Genomic DNA, 15,887 nt, shown 5'->3' with positions numbered 1-15,887 from the left:
TGATGAACCAGCCTAGATAACATCAAAAGATTGTGTGTTCTGTTTGCTGAATTTATAAAGGAATTCTGCACTTTCATGTTTGATTAAAAAAAAAAAAAAAGATCAATGCATCATATGCATTCATTCAGAAGTATTAGAATAGCTTGATTATGTCAAGAAACTCCATTTATGGACCCTTCTTTAGCGTAAAGAAATTCATTTGACACAAGGAATTAACATCTATGATTCACTTTTGAAATGTTTGATTGCTGGCAATAAAAAGTGGATAGCATGTAACAAAATTAATGAAATTGTGGTCGAAGTATGATGAACCAGCCTAGATAACATCAAAAGATTGTGTGTTCTGTTTGCTGAATTTATAAAGGAATTCTGCACTTTCATGTTTGATTAAAAAAAAAAAAAAAAGATCAATGCATCATATGCATTCATTCAGAAGTATTAGAATAGCTTGATTATGTCAAGAAACTCCATTTATGGACCCTTCTTTAGCGTAAAAAAATTCATTTGACACAAGGAATTAACATCTATGATTCACTTTTGAAATGTTTGATTGCTGGCAATAAAAAGTGGATAGCATGTAACAAAATTAATGAAATTGTGGTCGAAGTATGATGAACCAGCCTAGATAACATCAAAAGATTGTGTGTTCTGTTTGCTGAATTTATAAAGGAATTCTGCACTTTCATCTTTGATTAAAAAAAAAAAAAAAGATCAATGCATCATATGCATTCATTCAGAAGTATTAGAATAGCTTGATTATGTCAAGAAACTCCATTTATGGACCCTTCTTTAGCGTAAAGAAATTCATTTGACACAAGGAATTAACATCTATGATTCACTTTTGAAATGTTTGATTGCTGGCAATAAAAAGTGGATAGCATGTAACAAAATTAATGAAATTGTGGTCGAAGTATGATGAACCAGCCTAGATAACATCAAAAGATTGTGTGTTCTGTTTGCTGAATTTATAAAGGAATTCTGCACTTTCATCTTTGATTAAAAAAAAAAAAAAAGATCAATGCATCATATGCATTCATTCAGAAGTATTAGAATAGCTTGATTATGTCAAGAAACTCCATTTATGGACCCTTCTTTAGCGTAAAGAAATTCATTTGACACAAGGAATTAACATCTATGATTCACTTTTGAAATGTTTGATTGCTGGCAATAAAAAGTGGATAGCATGTAACAAAATTAATGAAATTGTGGTCGAAGTATGATGAACCAGCCTAGATAACATCAAAAGATTGTGTGTTCTGTTTGCTGAATTTATAAAGGAATTCTGCACTTTCATCTTTGATTAAAAAAAAAAAAAAGATCAATGCATCATATGCATTCATTCAGAAGTATTAGAATAGCTTGATTATGTCAAGAAACTCCATTTATGGACCCTTCTTTAGCGTAAAGAAATTCATTTGACACAAGGAATTAACATCTATGATTCACTTTTGAAATGTTTGATTGCTGGCAATAAAAAGTGGATAGCATGTAACAAAATTAATGAAATTGTGGTCGAAGTATGATGAACCAGCCTAGATAACATCAAAAGATTGTGTGTTCTGTTTGCTGAATTTATAAAGGAATTCTGCACTTTCATCTTTGATTAAAAAAAAAAAAAAAGATCAATGCATCATATGCATTCATTCAGAAGTATTAGAATAGCTTGATTATGTCAAGAAACTCCATTTATGGACCCTTCTTTAGCGTAAAGAAATTCATTTGACACAAGGAATTAACATCTATGATTCACTTTTGAAATGTTTGATTGCTGGCAATAAAAAGTGGATAGCATGTAACAAAATTAATGAAATTGTGGTCGAAGTATGATGAACCAGCCTAGATAACATCAAAAGATTGTGTGTTCTGTTTGCTGAATTTATAAAGGAATTCTGCACTTTCATGTTTGATTAAAAAAAAAAAAAAGAAAAAAAAGATCAATGCATCATATGCATTCATTCAGAAGTATTAGAATAGCTTGATTATGTCAAGAAACTCCATTTATGGACCCTTCTTTAGCGTAAAGAAATTCATTTGACACAAGGAATTAACATCTATGATTCACTTTTGAAATGTTTGATTGCTGGCAATAAAAAGTGGATAGCATGTAACAAAATTAATGAAATTGTGGTCGAAGTATGATGAACCAGCCTAGATAACATCAAAAGATTGTGTGTTCTGTTTGCTGAATTTATAAAGGAATTCTGCACTTTCATGTTTGATTAAAAAAAAAAAAAAAAGATCAATGCATCATATGCATTCATTCAGAAGTATTAGAATAGCTTGATTATGTCAAGAAACTCCATTTATGGACCCTTCTTTAGCGTAAAGAAATTCATTTGACACAAGGAATTAACATCTATGATTCACTTTTGAAATGTTTGATTGCTGGCAATAAAAAGTGGATAGCATGTAACAAAATTAATGAAATTGTGGTCGAAGTATGATGAACCAGCCTAGATAACATCAAAAGATTGTGTGTTCTGTTTGCTGAATTTATAAAGGAATTCTGCACTTTCATCTTTGATTAAAAAAAAAAAAAAAGATCAATGCATCATATGCATTCATTCAGAAGTATTAGAATAGCTTGATTATGTCAAGAAACTCCATTTATGGACCCTTCTTTAGCGTAAAGAAATTCATTTGACACAAGGAATTAACATCTATGATTCACTTTTGAAATGTTTGATTGCTGGCAATAAAAAGTGGATAGCATGTAACAAAATTAATGAAATTGTGGTCGAAGTATGATGAACCAGCCTAGATAACATCAAAAGATTGTGTGTTCTGTTTGCTGAATTTATAAAGGAATTCTGCACTTTCATGTTTGATTAAAAAAAAAAAAAAAAGATCAATGCATCATATGCATTCATTCAGAAGTATTAGAATAGCTTGATTATGTCAAGAAACTCCATTTATGGACCCTTCTTTAGCGTAAAGAAATTCATTTGACACAAGGAATTAACATCTATGATTCACTTTTGAAATGTTTGATTGCTGGCAATAAAAAGTGGATAGCATGTAACAAAATTAATGAAATTGTGGTCGAAGTATGATGAACCAGCCTAGATAACATCAAAAGATTGTGTGTTCTGTTTGCTGAATTTATAAAGGAATTCTGCACTTTCATGTTTGATTAAAAAAAAAAAAAAAGAAAAAAAAGATCAATGCATCATATGCATTCATTCAGAAGTATTAGAATAGCTTGATTATGTCAAGAAACTCCATTTATGGACCCTTCTTTAGCGTAAAGAAATTCATTTGACACAAGGAATTAACATCTATGATTCACTTTTGAAATGTTTGATTGCTGGCAATAAAAAGTGGATAGCATGTAACAAAATTAATGAAATTGTGGTCGAAGTATGATGAACCAGCCTAGATAACATCAAAAGATTGTGTGTTCTGTTTGCTGAATTTATAAAGGAATTCTGCACTTTCATGTTTGATTAAAAAAAAAAAAAAAGATCAATGCATCATATGCATTCATTCAGAAGTATTAGAATAGCTTGATTATGTCAAGAAACTCCATTTATGGACCCTTCTTTAGCGTAAAGAAATTCATTTGACACAAGGAATTAACATCTATGATTCACTTTTGAAATGTTTGATTGCTGGCAATAAAAAGTGGATAGCATGTAACAAAATTAATGAAATTGTGGTCGAAGTATGATGAACCAGCCTAGATAACATCAAAAGATTGTGTGTTCTGTTTGCTGAATTTATAAAGGAATTCTGCACTTTCATCTTTGATTAAAAAAAAAAAAAAAGATCAATGCATCATATGCATTCATTCAGAAGTATTAGAATAGCTTGATTATGTCAAGAAACTCCATTTATGGACCCTTCTTTAGCGTAAAGAAATTCATTTGACACAAGGAATTAACATCTATGATTCACTTTTGAAATGTTTGATTGCTGGCAATAAAAAGTGGATAGCATGTAACAAAATTAATGAAATTGTGGTCGAAGTATGATGAACCAGCCTAGATAACATCAAAAGATTGTGTGTTCTGTTTGCTGAATTTATAAAGGAATTCTGCACTTTCATGTTTGATTAAAAAAAAAAAAAAAAGATCAATGCATCATATGCATTCATTCAGAAGTATTAGAATAGCTTGATTATGTCAAGAAACTCCATTTATGGACCCTTCTTTAGCGTAAAGAAATTCATTTGACACAAGGAATTAACATCTATGATTCACTTTTGAAATGTTTGATTGCTGGCAATAAAAAGTGGATAGCATGTAACAAAATTAATGAAATTGTGGTCGAAGTATGATGAACCAGCCTAGATAACATCAAAAGATTGTGTGTTCTGTTTGCTGAATTTATAAAGGAATTCTGCACTTTCATGTTTGATTAAAAAAAAAAAAAAAGATCAATGCATCATATGCATTCATTCAGAAGTATTAGAATAGCTTGATTATGTCAAGAAACTCCATTTATGGACCCTTCTTTAGCGTAAAGAAATTCATTTGACACAAGGAATTAACATCTATGATTCACTTTTGAAATGTTTGATTGCTGGCAATAAAAAGTGGATAGCATGTAACAAAATTAATGAAATTGTGGTCGAAGTATGATGAACCAGCCTAGATAACATCAAAAGATTGTGTGTTCTGTTTGCTGAATTTATAAAGGAATTCTGCACTTTCATGTTTGATTAAAAAAAAAAAAAAAAGATCAATGCATCATATGCATTCATTCAGAAGTATTAGAATAGCTTGATTATGTCAAGAAACTCCATTTATGGACCCTTCTTTAGCGTAAAAAAATTCATTTGACACAAGGAATTAACATCTATGATTCACTTTTGAAATGTTTGATTGCTGGCAATAAAAAGTGGATAGCATGTAACAAAATTAATGAAATTGTGGTCGAAGTATGATGAACCAGCCTAGATAACATCAAAAGATTGTGTGTTCTGTTTGCTGAATTTATAAAGGAATTCTGCACTTTCATCTTTGATTAAAAAAAAAAAAAAAAGATCAATGCATCATATGCATTCATTCAGAAGTATTAGAATAGCTTGATTATGTCAAGAAACTCCATTTATGGACCCTTCTTTAGCGTAAAGAAATTCATTTGACACAAGGAATTAACATCTATGATTCACTTTTGAAATGTTTGATTGCTGGCAATAAAAAGTGGATAGCATGTAACAAAATTAATGAAATTGTGGTCGAAGTATGATGAACCAGCCTAAATAACATCAAAAGATTGTGTGTTCTGTTTGCTGAATTTATAAAGGAATTCTGCACTTTCATCTTTGATTAAAAAAAAAAAAAAGATCAATGCATCATATGCATTCATTCAGAAGTATTAGAATAGCTTGATTATGTCAAGAAACTCCATTTATGGACCCTTCTTTAGCGTAAAGAAATTCATTTGACACAAGGAATTAACATCTATGATTCACTTTTGAAATGTTTGATTGCTGGCAATAAAAAGTGGATAGCATGTAACAAAATTAATGAAATTGTGGTCGAAGTATGATGAACCAGCCTAGATAACATCAAAAGATTGTGTGTTCTGTTTGCTGAATTTATAAAGGAATTCTGCACTTTCATCTTTGATTAAAAAAAAAAAAAAGATCAATGCATCATATGCATTCATTCAGAAGTATTAGAATAGCTTGATTATGTCAAGAAACTCCATTTATGGACCCTTCTTTAGCGTAAAGAAATTCATTTGACACAAGGAATTAACATCTATGATTCACTTTTGAAATGTTTGATTGCTGGCAATAAAAAGTGGATAGCATGTAACAAAATTAATGAAATTGTGGTCGAAGTATGATGAACCAGCCTAGATAACATCAAAAGATTGTGTGTTCTGTTTGCTGAATTTATAAAGGAATTCTGCACTTTCATCTTTGATTAAAAAAAAAAAAAAAAGATTGATTTTAATATTTATGTCCAACAATTCATTCAATTGAGTTTTTAAAAAAGAAGCCAGAATTAGTAAATCTTAAGGGTGTTGTTTTCTTAATGTAATAATGCAAAGCCCCACACATCTTTGATTGCTGTCCAAAAATTGAAGTTGGGTTGTAATGCTTTGTCAAATCCACCATATAGTCATCACCTTGTGCCTTCAAATTTCCATTTATTGCATTCCATGCAAAACTTCTAATATGGTAGCATTTTTAATAAAACTATTTAGTAAATTTTCATTTAAGTTATTTTTAAGACCATGGAAATTTCACACTGACTAAAAGATGTCAAAAGGTCAACAAAGTTCACAATATGTAATAAAGTTATATTTCATATAAAATTTTGAATTTTCTTTTTTATTGAATTTTGCAATCATTCATTTGCCAACCCATTATTTAAAATTATTATTATTTTAGTTCCATACACAGTATTGGAAACATCTCAAGACAGCATGGTAAAACATTCTGTACGCATCAATAATGGAACCACATATCGTAACCATCACAATAGCAGCAAATCAGGAAGTCGTCATGTGAGTGGTGGCAGCCACGTTGCTGGCGAGAAAGGAACTGCTGAAAATCCTGAGGATGATTCGGATTCTGGAAACACAGAGCATGAAAACACTATAACCTATTTCTCCAGTGAATTTGTACAGGGTGATTTCTACTTTGGTGATGGTGAAGCTGATTATTTTCGTGTATTGGACTTCACTCAGATGTCTACAATGCCAACAGAAGAAGACTGGACATTGCCAAGAGAAGCCTTCAATTTGCGTCATCCTTTAGGTGATGGATCTCCACCTCCAGAAATTGCAAACATACCCAATTCTCCCCTCTGTGCTGCAGAAGAATTGTCTGATCGTGATTTTGGAGGTAATGAAGAAGAGGAACAAAATATGATGTTAGCTTTGTGCAGTACACCTAAATTTCCTGCTTGGGATTTCTCTGGCCATGTTGCTGATATGTTAGAATTTTATGCAGAACAGGTAATGCTGCTTTTTCTTCAATTATCTGAATAAAATGTTTTATTTTTAAGCAGACTATTTAAAAAAAGCAGTTACTTCCCATAAATGTAAGATATTACCATTCAATGTGTTTGAAATTTACCTTCTGATGTATTAATTTTATAACAGTTTTGAAAAAGTAATTGAAAAATGGATTTTTATCAGTTTCCCTGAGCATATTGAATCATTAGTTATTGAAAACGAACACACATGGGGAAAAAATGATTTTTATTATATTTTTTTAGAATTCCATATTTTAATATTAACAGTTAAATCTTACAAAATACATTTACATTGTGTATTAGAATTGGACTATTTTTCATTCAGCCTTTTTTTTTTTTTTTTTTTTTTTTTTTTTTGTAACGGAAAATAATTAATTTAGCATTGCACTAAACCTGTATTGTATTAGAAGTAATTCATTGATGGTAATCATTGTTAAAGATAAATTTAGTCTCTAGAAATTTTGATGCTGGCTGTAAAATAAGGTTTATCAAAATTTTATTTTAAAATACATATGATTTTCTTCGTAAATTGTACATTATTAAAACTTGAAATTAAATCAAAATTTTCTGTAATATGTACAATGACATTAATGCCTTGCCAGGTGTACTTTCATTATAAATCATCAAATAATATATAGAAAATTGAGAATAAATAAGTTTTTGGTGTCTTGGTTGATTATCTTGCAACTCTATCAGACAAAATAAATGCATTTTAATATAAACAAGATAAATGTGTGTGTGTTTTTTTTAAGAAAATCAATACGGAGTAAAAACATGCATTAGAAAAAAATCATCTTCTAAGCTATGAACAAATAGGTCCAATTTTAATTTTCACTAGTTCATTTCAATGCTTCATATTTATATTTTTGTTTATACAATTATTCTTTAGGGAGATGTGCAAATGGCTGTTTCTGTCCTACTTGTTCTGGGTGATAAAGTAAAAAATGTTGTGAAAGAGAGCTTACAAGAACAGTGGTTTCATTCATATCTAGGTTAGTTCTTATTCTGATTTTTTTAAAAATCAATTATTTTAAACAATTTTGTTTTTATGGTGAATTATCCATACATTTAAGATATACTTAGAAATTAACAATAATTGGTTGGAAAGACAGGAATTTGTGCAGCAAATGTAATCAATTAATTTTAATTAAATATTATTTCTAATTATGTATATTTTCATATTATTATAGATGTTTCACTATATTGCTGCAACAATGACTTGCATATAAACTTTGTTGAACTTTTTTTTAATGTATAGATTTATGGACTAACATAGTTAATTTGATATCTAATGTTCATTTTTGACAATCTGATGCATTTTTTCTTTCTAATAATAGATAAAAATGATATTTAAAAAAATTTCCTTTTTTTTTAAAGCATATTTTCATATTTTTCAATAAAAAATATGGAAATAGGATTTGATTATTTTCCCATTCCATTGCCATTGCGCTATAACAAATAAACATTTCCTTGTGGGATATTACTGAGTTTTGCATTGCATAAAACACTATTCTATTTATAAATGTTAGTGGTTGCATAATTATCAGTGATTCTTTTTAGGATAAATTCTGTTTTTGTTGCCTTAAAATTTTAAAATAATGAAGAGTACAAGAAATCATTTAATGAAAAATAAGTTAATATAAAGTAACTATTTGTCAAATGAATTTAAATTATCCCCTTCCCACAACACCAATTTTATTGTCTGTTAAATAATCTAGAAGAAAATAATATGCGGAAGTTTCATCAACTTATATATTATTTTTTTATGATCCTACTTCAAGACATGATCCATGATTTTAAAAATCTCTGTTTTGAAATATAACACAGTTGGCTTGGTAGAAGGTGGGGGGGGGATCCTTTAAATATTTGCATTAGTATCAAGCAAAAAATATTCATCTTTTCCCTGAATACAAAAGAAATACGGATTTTGTTTAAAAATTGTTTTCAATAATGTTAGTAAATGACATTCAGTAATACTTATTTAAATTTTACTGTAAAACTCATGTTAAATATAGATGAAAATAATTTTCCTGTATGTGTATATATTTTAATTTACACTAGAGATTTTTTACCATAAAACTTCTATTAAATACAAATGAAAATAATTCCCCTGCTTGTGTATATATTTTAATTCTACACTTCAGATTTTTAAAATTATTCAATTATAGATATATATATCTTTATTTCTATAATAAGGAATGCTGTAAAATCATTTTAAGAAATTAATTTAGAACTTAAATCTTTTAATAAAAAATGCATGTACCTCAAATAAAAAATTATTTTATTTACTAAGTATTAAACTATTCAAGATTAATTAAATGGGCAAAAGTGTAACTAAACATATGCTCTATAAATGATTTAAAGGTGCAGCATTCTCAAAATTACAATGCAGGAACATGACTTCATTAAATCCTTTGAATAAGTTTTGAAATTAAGAAAATGTATTAATCTGAGATCAATTTTTTAATATCTATAATTACAATAAGAGCTTTTAAATAATATATTACATACTTCAAAACAAAATCATTGTAGTTTTTTTATAAATGTTGTTATGGTTCAGAAATATTAAAACAAATATTATTTTATTATGACTTTAGAATCTATTATATTTTTATTTTTCTCTTAAGAGAAAAAAAAATCTAATAAAGATAGTAAAAAAACTGGTATTGCAGATTTCAAGTTATTTCGTGAGAAAATTTTTATTTTGCTGTATAAATTTTGATTACCAAGAGTTGAATTTTTAAAACTTATTATTAGTTTTGTTAAATTGAGCCAATTAAAATACTTTTATAAAGTTAGATTGAGTTTCTGCCTATAATCTTTCTGCAGAAATATTTTCAATAATCTGATTAAAATTAAAAGTAGATGGATGGCAGTAATTTTAAAATCTAAACATTTTGAAGGTTTTCTACGATTCCTATTTAAAAGCATTTTTCATAGTCTCTTGATGACTCATGGTCTTTATATTTAGCTTTTTTTATATATACATAAACCCATTAATAAAAAAAAAAGCCAATTCTTACATGATAATATTGTTAATCTTTGCAAATGGTTATTTAATTCATAATTTTGTTCGTTTAGCACCATATGAACAAAATCCATTATAACAATGTCAAATAAATAAAATAATTTATTCTTGTTTATGATTATTTGAATGATCGCTTTGTTTAAATTAATTATTATTTGTATATGTGTGAAAAATAATTTCTTGTACATACTCTCTAAATAATCTCTTACGTACTTAAATTTCCACTTATTCCAAACATTATGCATGTATTAATATTTTATTATTAATATTAATATTTTATTTTTAATTATTAATATTAATTATTAATATTAATTTTTATTATTAATATTAATTTTTATTATTAATATTAATATTTTATTAATTTTTCAGAATTATTGAGTCATTTTAAATTGTGGAACATTTCTAACGAAGTGATAGCTTTGAGTAGTCTTCCTGCCATAAATTCTATGAACCAGCAATCAACAATTGTACACACACTTTGTGGGAATTGCAATAAATACTTGAACTCAGTAGGATGGTTTTGTAATACTTGTAAAGAAATGTCTGTATGTGTTATCTGGTAAGCATTTATCAATTCAAGAATTTTAAATAAATCATTAATTTTTATAAAAGTAATAAAATTGGATGCAATGTATGTCTTACTGCAATTATTTACTTTGTACTGCAATTAATGCTTTTTCAAGATAATCCATAAATTTCTAAGTGATTTTTTTTATGTTTTATTTTTGTTCCTTGTACTGCATATTCATTGTCATTAATTCCGTATGTAATGCTGTCTAAAATAAATGTCTATTATAAAGCATGACATCTTACTACACTTTCAGCAATAAAATAGATTTGTTAGAATTGTGCTTTCAGTTGAAATCTGCATAAATTTTGTTATATGATGCAACACTTTTAGAAATTTTTCTTGAAAATTGTTTTTTTTTTTTTTTAAATATAAAGAATAAGTTTTTTTTTTTTTAAATAAAGTGTTTAATTTATTTTCTTTACCTAAATTATATTAGCATCTTCATTATTCATTTTAACCAAATATAAATATTGGGAGATTTCCCTTATTTTTTATTACTGTATGAAAATTTTTTTTAACATATTAGAAGGAAATAATATTTTAAAATCCCATGTCGTACAAATATTTACCCCTGTTCTTTTCATATATTCTAAATGCCTGTGCTATTTAGGATATATTTTTAAATCTTCACGATCCTTTATTTTGTAATTTTATTTTTTTATTTATATTTTTGTCAACTTGTTTTTCAATTATGTATCTTAGTTATACAACTCATGCCAGTATTATCCTCTTCCCTGAAAAAATTGAACCAAATTCATTATTTATTATCTAAGAAAAATTAAGTATTTTCAGCTAATTTTTAATATAATTTTTTTTTTTTTTTTCCCAGTCATCAAATTGTACGAGGTGTGTATGTTTGGTGTCAAGGTTGTGCCCATGGTGGTCATTTGCAGCATTTACAAGAATGGTTTAAAGAAACACCTGAATGTCCTACTGGATGTGGTCATTTATGTGAATTTACATAACATAAAGGTGATAATTAATGTAAATTTGTAAATATATTTTGGTACTGAATAACTACAGAATGTTCCTATGTTTTAAATTATAATATCTAAATCTAGTTTTGGCATAAAATGAAGTATAAGTTATTTTTATTGTTTTACATGCATTTGCCTAGCATTGATAAACCATTGGCATTTGAATATATTTATTTGTAGACTTTTAATTAGAGCAATGTTTTATATGCACTGATTCATTTAGCATTGCTTTAATTTTAATAGAAAATGATTTTCACATTTAATTTGTAAATGTGATATAATAATTTACTTTAATAGGACTTAAATTAAGTTCTACTGAAAACTTTGCAGTTTGTACTGCCATATTTTATTAAACTTATTTTTGTGTATCTGATAGACTATTATTATAAATTTCTGATCTCATTAATCTTTTGATCTTCTGTTGAGGTGATGTCAAATTAATCATATGATTACATACCAGTTGCTTCATATCATTCTACGTCATCAACTGGTTTATCAGTTTATATTGTAAAATATGAAATAAAGCTAGACTTTGTATGCCATCATAAAATTTAAATAGTTGTGTTAAATGGTTTTGTTAAAATGCATATGTTTTTTTCTTAAATGTGTATGTCTTCTTCCTAAACAGGGTGTTTTTACCAACAACATTTTGTATTTCATTTTTTTTAATAATTGTTTGCCCTCACAAAATATCTAAATATCATAAAGTGTGTGAAAATATTTGGAAAGAAATATATTTATTTACAAATGCAATACAATATATACAGTACAATATATTTATTGTACTAACTATTAATTAGTTTTTATAACCATCAATTACTAATGTATGTATTGGTATTGCCCAAATGTTTTATGAGATATCCAGTTGTTTATAGGATTATCTATTTTTGTTTTTACTTGAACTAATTGTGGAGTGTTTTTATTTTTTGTAAGTGAAAATATTCTTTTTCTTGACATGGATAAAACAAAGCATATAGTGGAATAAGGTCCATTGTGTGAAATAGTGATTAAATTCTGAGATGTAATATGACCTTCCTTGTAAGGCCTTAAATTTAATGAGACATGAAAAAGACATTTACATTTTTTAGAACTTTTTTTAAAATATTTTCCTTCTAATCTTTAATGCTCTTACTATTGATCTTTAGCTGTATTTAGCAAAATTATTAGATACTCTATATGAATTAAATTATATCAAAAAGAATTTCTGTATACAAATTTACATCCATAATAGTATCATCTTAAATCAAACCAAAACAAATTTTTACTATTATTTAATTTAAATTGTATTTTAGTAAATTTGATAAAACTTTCAACCCTACAGGTTCCTATATTTAATAATAATGAACTGGAAATACTGTACATGACTTTTAAATAATCTGCTAGGAATTGTTGATCTCGTTAATTGCAAGAACTTGAATATCTTTAAAAAGATACATTGAATTGAATTCTGCAAAGGAATTGAATTGAAATGTTGGGAGGATTATATTGGCTACTAAATGGGTGTGGATACATAAACAGACTGCCATGGAATAACTAAGGATTACTTCTGAGGAAAATAAATTTCTGTATTAGAGTTCTGATTTTATATTAAGTTAATTGTACATCTTGATATAAGGTGAATATTGTGAGATTCTTTTAAACCTTAGGTATTTATTTTACTATCTCATTAATGTGATTGTTCAGCCACATGAAGAGGGAATATATATATATATATATATATATATATATATATATATATATATATATATATATATATATAATACTGCAAGTGTTTTAATGAGTTTTATGTAGAGAAGGTTTGTCGTTATGTTCTGTGAGTGATGATATTTGACATGTAAGTCATGTCACTTCACAAATTTTTTGAATTCTGATATTTTTTTAATAATTTTTTGGTTAGTTTGAGGACTTATCCCTAAACTGAACAAGCATAAATTAATACTAGGTGCAAATAGGTGGTATAAATAATAATTTTATTTTTCTTAATCATTTTAGGAATTTGAGATTGATCTCATCACTTGTTTTTATGGTATGGTATGGTGGGGAGTTTCAATATTAATTTTTGATCTAGAAATAGATGTAATTTCAAACATCTGTTGAGAGTTCTTCTGGTGAATATGGTCTTTTAGTTACTAGCTGGTATTGTCATATCATCTGAATTCATGCATAATTATTTAAATTGTCATATCAGATGGTTTTAAATACTTAGTCATTTGCAATTTTGCTATTGCCTTTCACAAATAAAAACCTTTTGTAAAATATCAAGTAAGCTAAATTTGTGCTATCAGGGGCATTATTTTGATCATGATAGCATTGATTATCGTAACTCAAATTTCATCATATTATGATCAATTATATATATATATATATAAAAATCAATTATATATATATATATATATATATATATATATAATATTAAAAGATGTATCTGCTTCAAAATTAGCATGAATAAAGCATTTGATTCAAAAGTATCAAATTAAAATACTATAAATATCTATCAAAATTATTTTTATTTTCTCTATATGTATTTTTCATGCTGTTTCAATATTTATAAATTTCCTTGAATTTTCCTATCAGTATTTGAGATTGTAATTTGTATTTTTGTTTAGAAACTTACTTACTATAATTTTGAAATTATTTAATTAATTATCAGTTGTAATAAAGTTTGTTTTAGTGCACTACAGCTAATTTATATGTTCTGGTCCAGCATATATGTTGTTTCATCAATACCTGAATTGTGATATTTATGTATAAAAAGTTTTTAATATTTGTGATATGTGAAGTCAGAAATATAAATAAATATTTTTTACTAAATGTAGAATTTTCGTTTATTGAAAAAAAATTCAAATCAATTTCTATAATATATTCTTTTATGTTAAATTGGATTTGACTCCTTTTCTTTCAAAAATGTTTTTTAAAGGTAGGGAGGAGGGGATGTAATGTTCATGGGTTATATTTACAAATCTAATGAAGAATTCACCAGGATTGAAAAAAAAAATGAGACCTTTAGGAATTATTTTCAATGAATTTCTTCATAGTATGCTGAATAAACAACTTAAATGTAACATGCCACAATTTTTACTAAACTGACAAACAAAATTACATCTAGAATCTGATGCACATAATTTGCACTCAGCTTTGCACTGAGTTATTTTTAAGAGAATTAATCATCAGAATAGTACATGAACATTAAAGCTTTCATTTCCCAAGCTTTTCAGATATATATAAACTGATAAATTTGTCTTTCCTAGATGTAAGAATTAAATGTAAATCTTAAATTTTGATTAAATGTAAAATCTTAAATTTTTGTTTCAAAAACTGATTTTATTTTTTAGAGCTAATGCTCAGCTTTTGAATCTGCTTTAAATCATTCATTACATTATCTTAAAAATCAAGAAAAATATGAATGGGCAAAAAGATTATACATACTCTTATTGTGTATGAACCTTTACATCTGTGAGTAGAGTGTATTCTTTCTAAAGAAACTCGTGATCTCTCTATAATAAATTTACTCAGATTTTTTTTCAGAGAATATATTTTATTTATGAAACTACAAATTTGAATCTATATATAAGTATTATTAGTTGCTCATAACAATGCAATCAATGTATGTGCAACATGAATATAATATTGATGATAAATTACAGAAATATAAGTGGAATAGTTTAAAAGTTCTTTTATATATTGTGCAAATTTAATCAATATTCATTGCAACTTTCATTTTCTTCAGATATACAGTGAATCTACTTTAAAATACTCTCATATATTAATTGAAAAATATATATAAATATATGAAATTTACAATATTACATTGAATAAATTTTTAAGTAGAAAGCATTCATTGTCTTATTTTCATAGTTTTTAACCTGAATTTTTTAAATTTGCTAACATCAATTATTGCTGCCTATCTACATTGCATGAAAATACAAACTCTTAAAATCTATTAAAATTTTTCACTGACCATTGTTTTCATATTTGAACAAAATTTTAATTTTTAGTACAAGTGTATCTTTATAGAATAAGTTAGAATGATGCTCAATTCGATACTTGCTTGAAAATTTTGTCAAATTTCATAAATTGAAATTAAATTATTAAAGCTTTGTTTTCATTTTCCTAAATGGGTATATTAATATTATGCATAGTAAACTAAAAAGGTTGATATTGTTTTAAAAAATTATTAAAACTGAGATGATCACTCCTCATAGTACAGATCTTCCAAACTTACAAATGTGGGTGAAAATCTAAAATTGAAACAATTTGGTCTTGATTTTTTTTATAGATAAAAAAAAATACTGAAAGTGATAAACAAATGTAACTTAATTTTTATTAATCGTCGAATATTTCGATGATTATTGATGGAGTCAATTTAAGTTGGT

General features: G+C 26.6%; 1 protein-coding gene across 4 annotated transcripts in view; it reads left to right on the top strand.

Annotated features, from left to right (window-relative positions):
• Window positions 1–13,231, top strand: part of LOC129965794 (GATOR complex protein WDR24-like) — a 29,350-nt gene extending 16,119 nt beyond the window's left edge. For all 4 annotated transcript variants that reach the window (XM_056079980.1, XM_056079982.1, XM_056079984.1 and 1 more), the window contains exons 10-13: window positions 6,350–6,918; window positions 7,828–7,930; window positions 10,336–10,525; window positions 11,367–13,231. In XM_056079980.1, the coding sequence (XP_055935955.1) occupies window positions 6,350–6,918; window positions 7,828–7,930; window positions 10,336–10,525; window positions 11,367–11,502 (998 nt within the window). In that variant the 3' untranslated portion in view covers window positions 11,503–13,231. The remainder of the gene's footprint in view (window positions 1–6,349; window positions 6,919–7,827; window positions 7,931–10,335; window positions 10,526–11,366) is intronic.
• Window positions 13,232–15,887: the final 2,656 nt, after the last annotated feature.

The sequence above is a fragment of the Argiope bruennichi genome, chromosome 4 (assembly GCF_947563725.1).
Source record: "Argiope bruennichi chromosome 4, qqArgBrue1.1, whole genome shotgun sequence".
Taxonomy (NCBI): Eukaryota; Metazoa; Arthropoda; class Arachnida; order Araneae; family Araneidae; genus Argiope; species Argiope bruennichi.
Note: the sequence above shows the minus strand (reverse complement) of the source record. Positions and strands in the feature narration are given on the sequence as shown.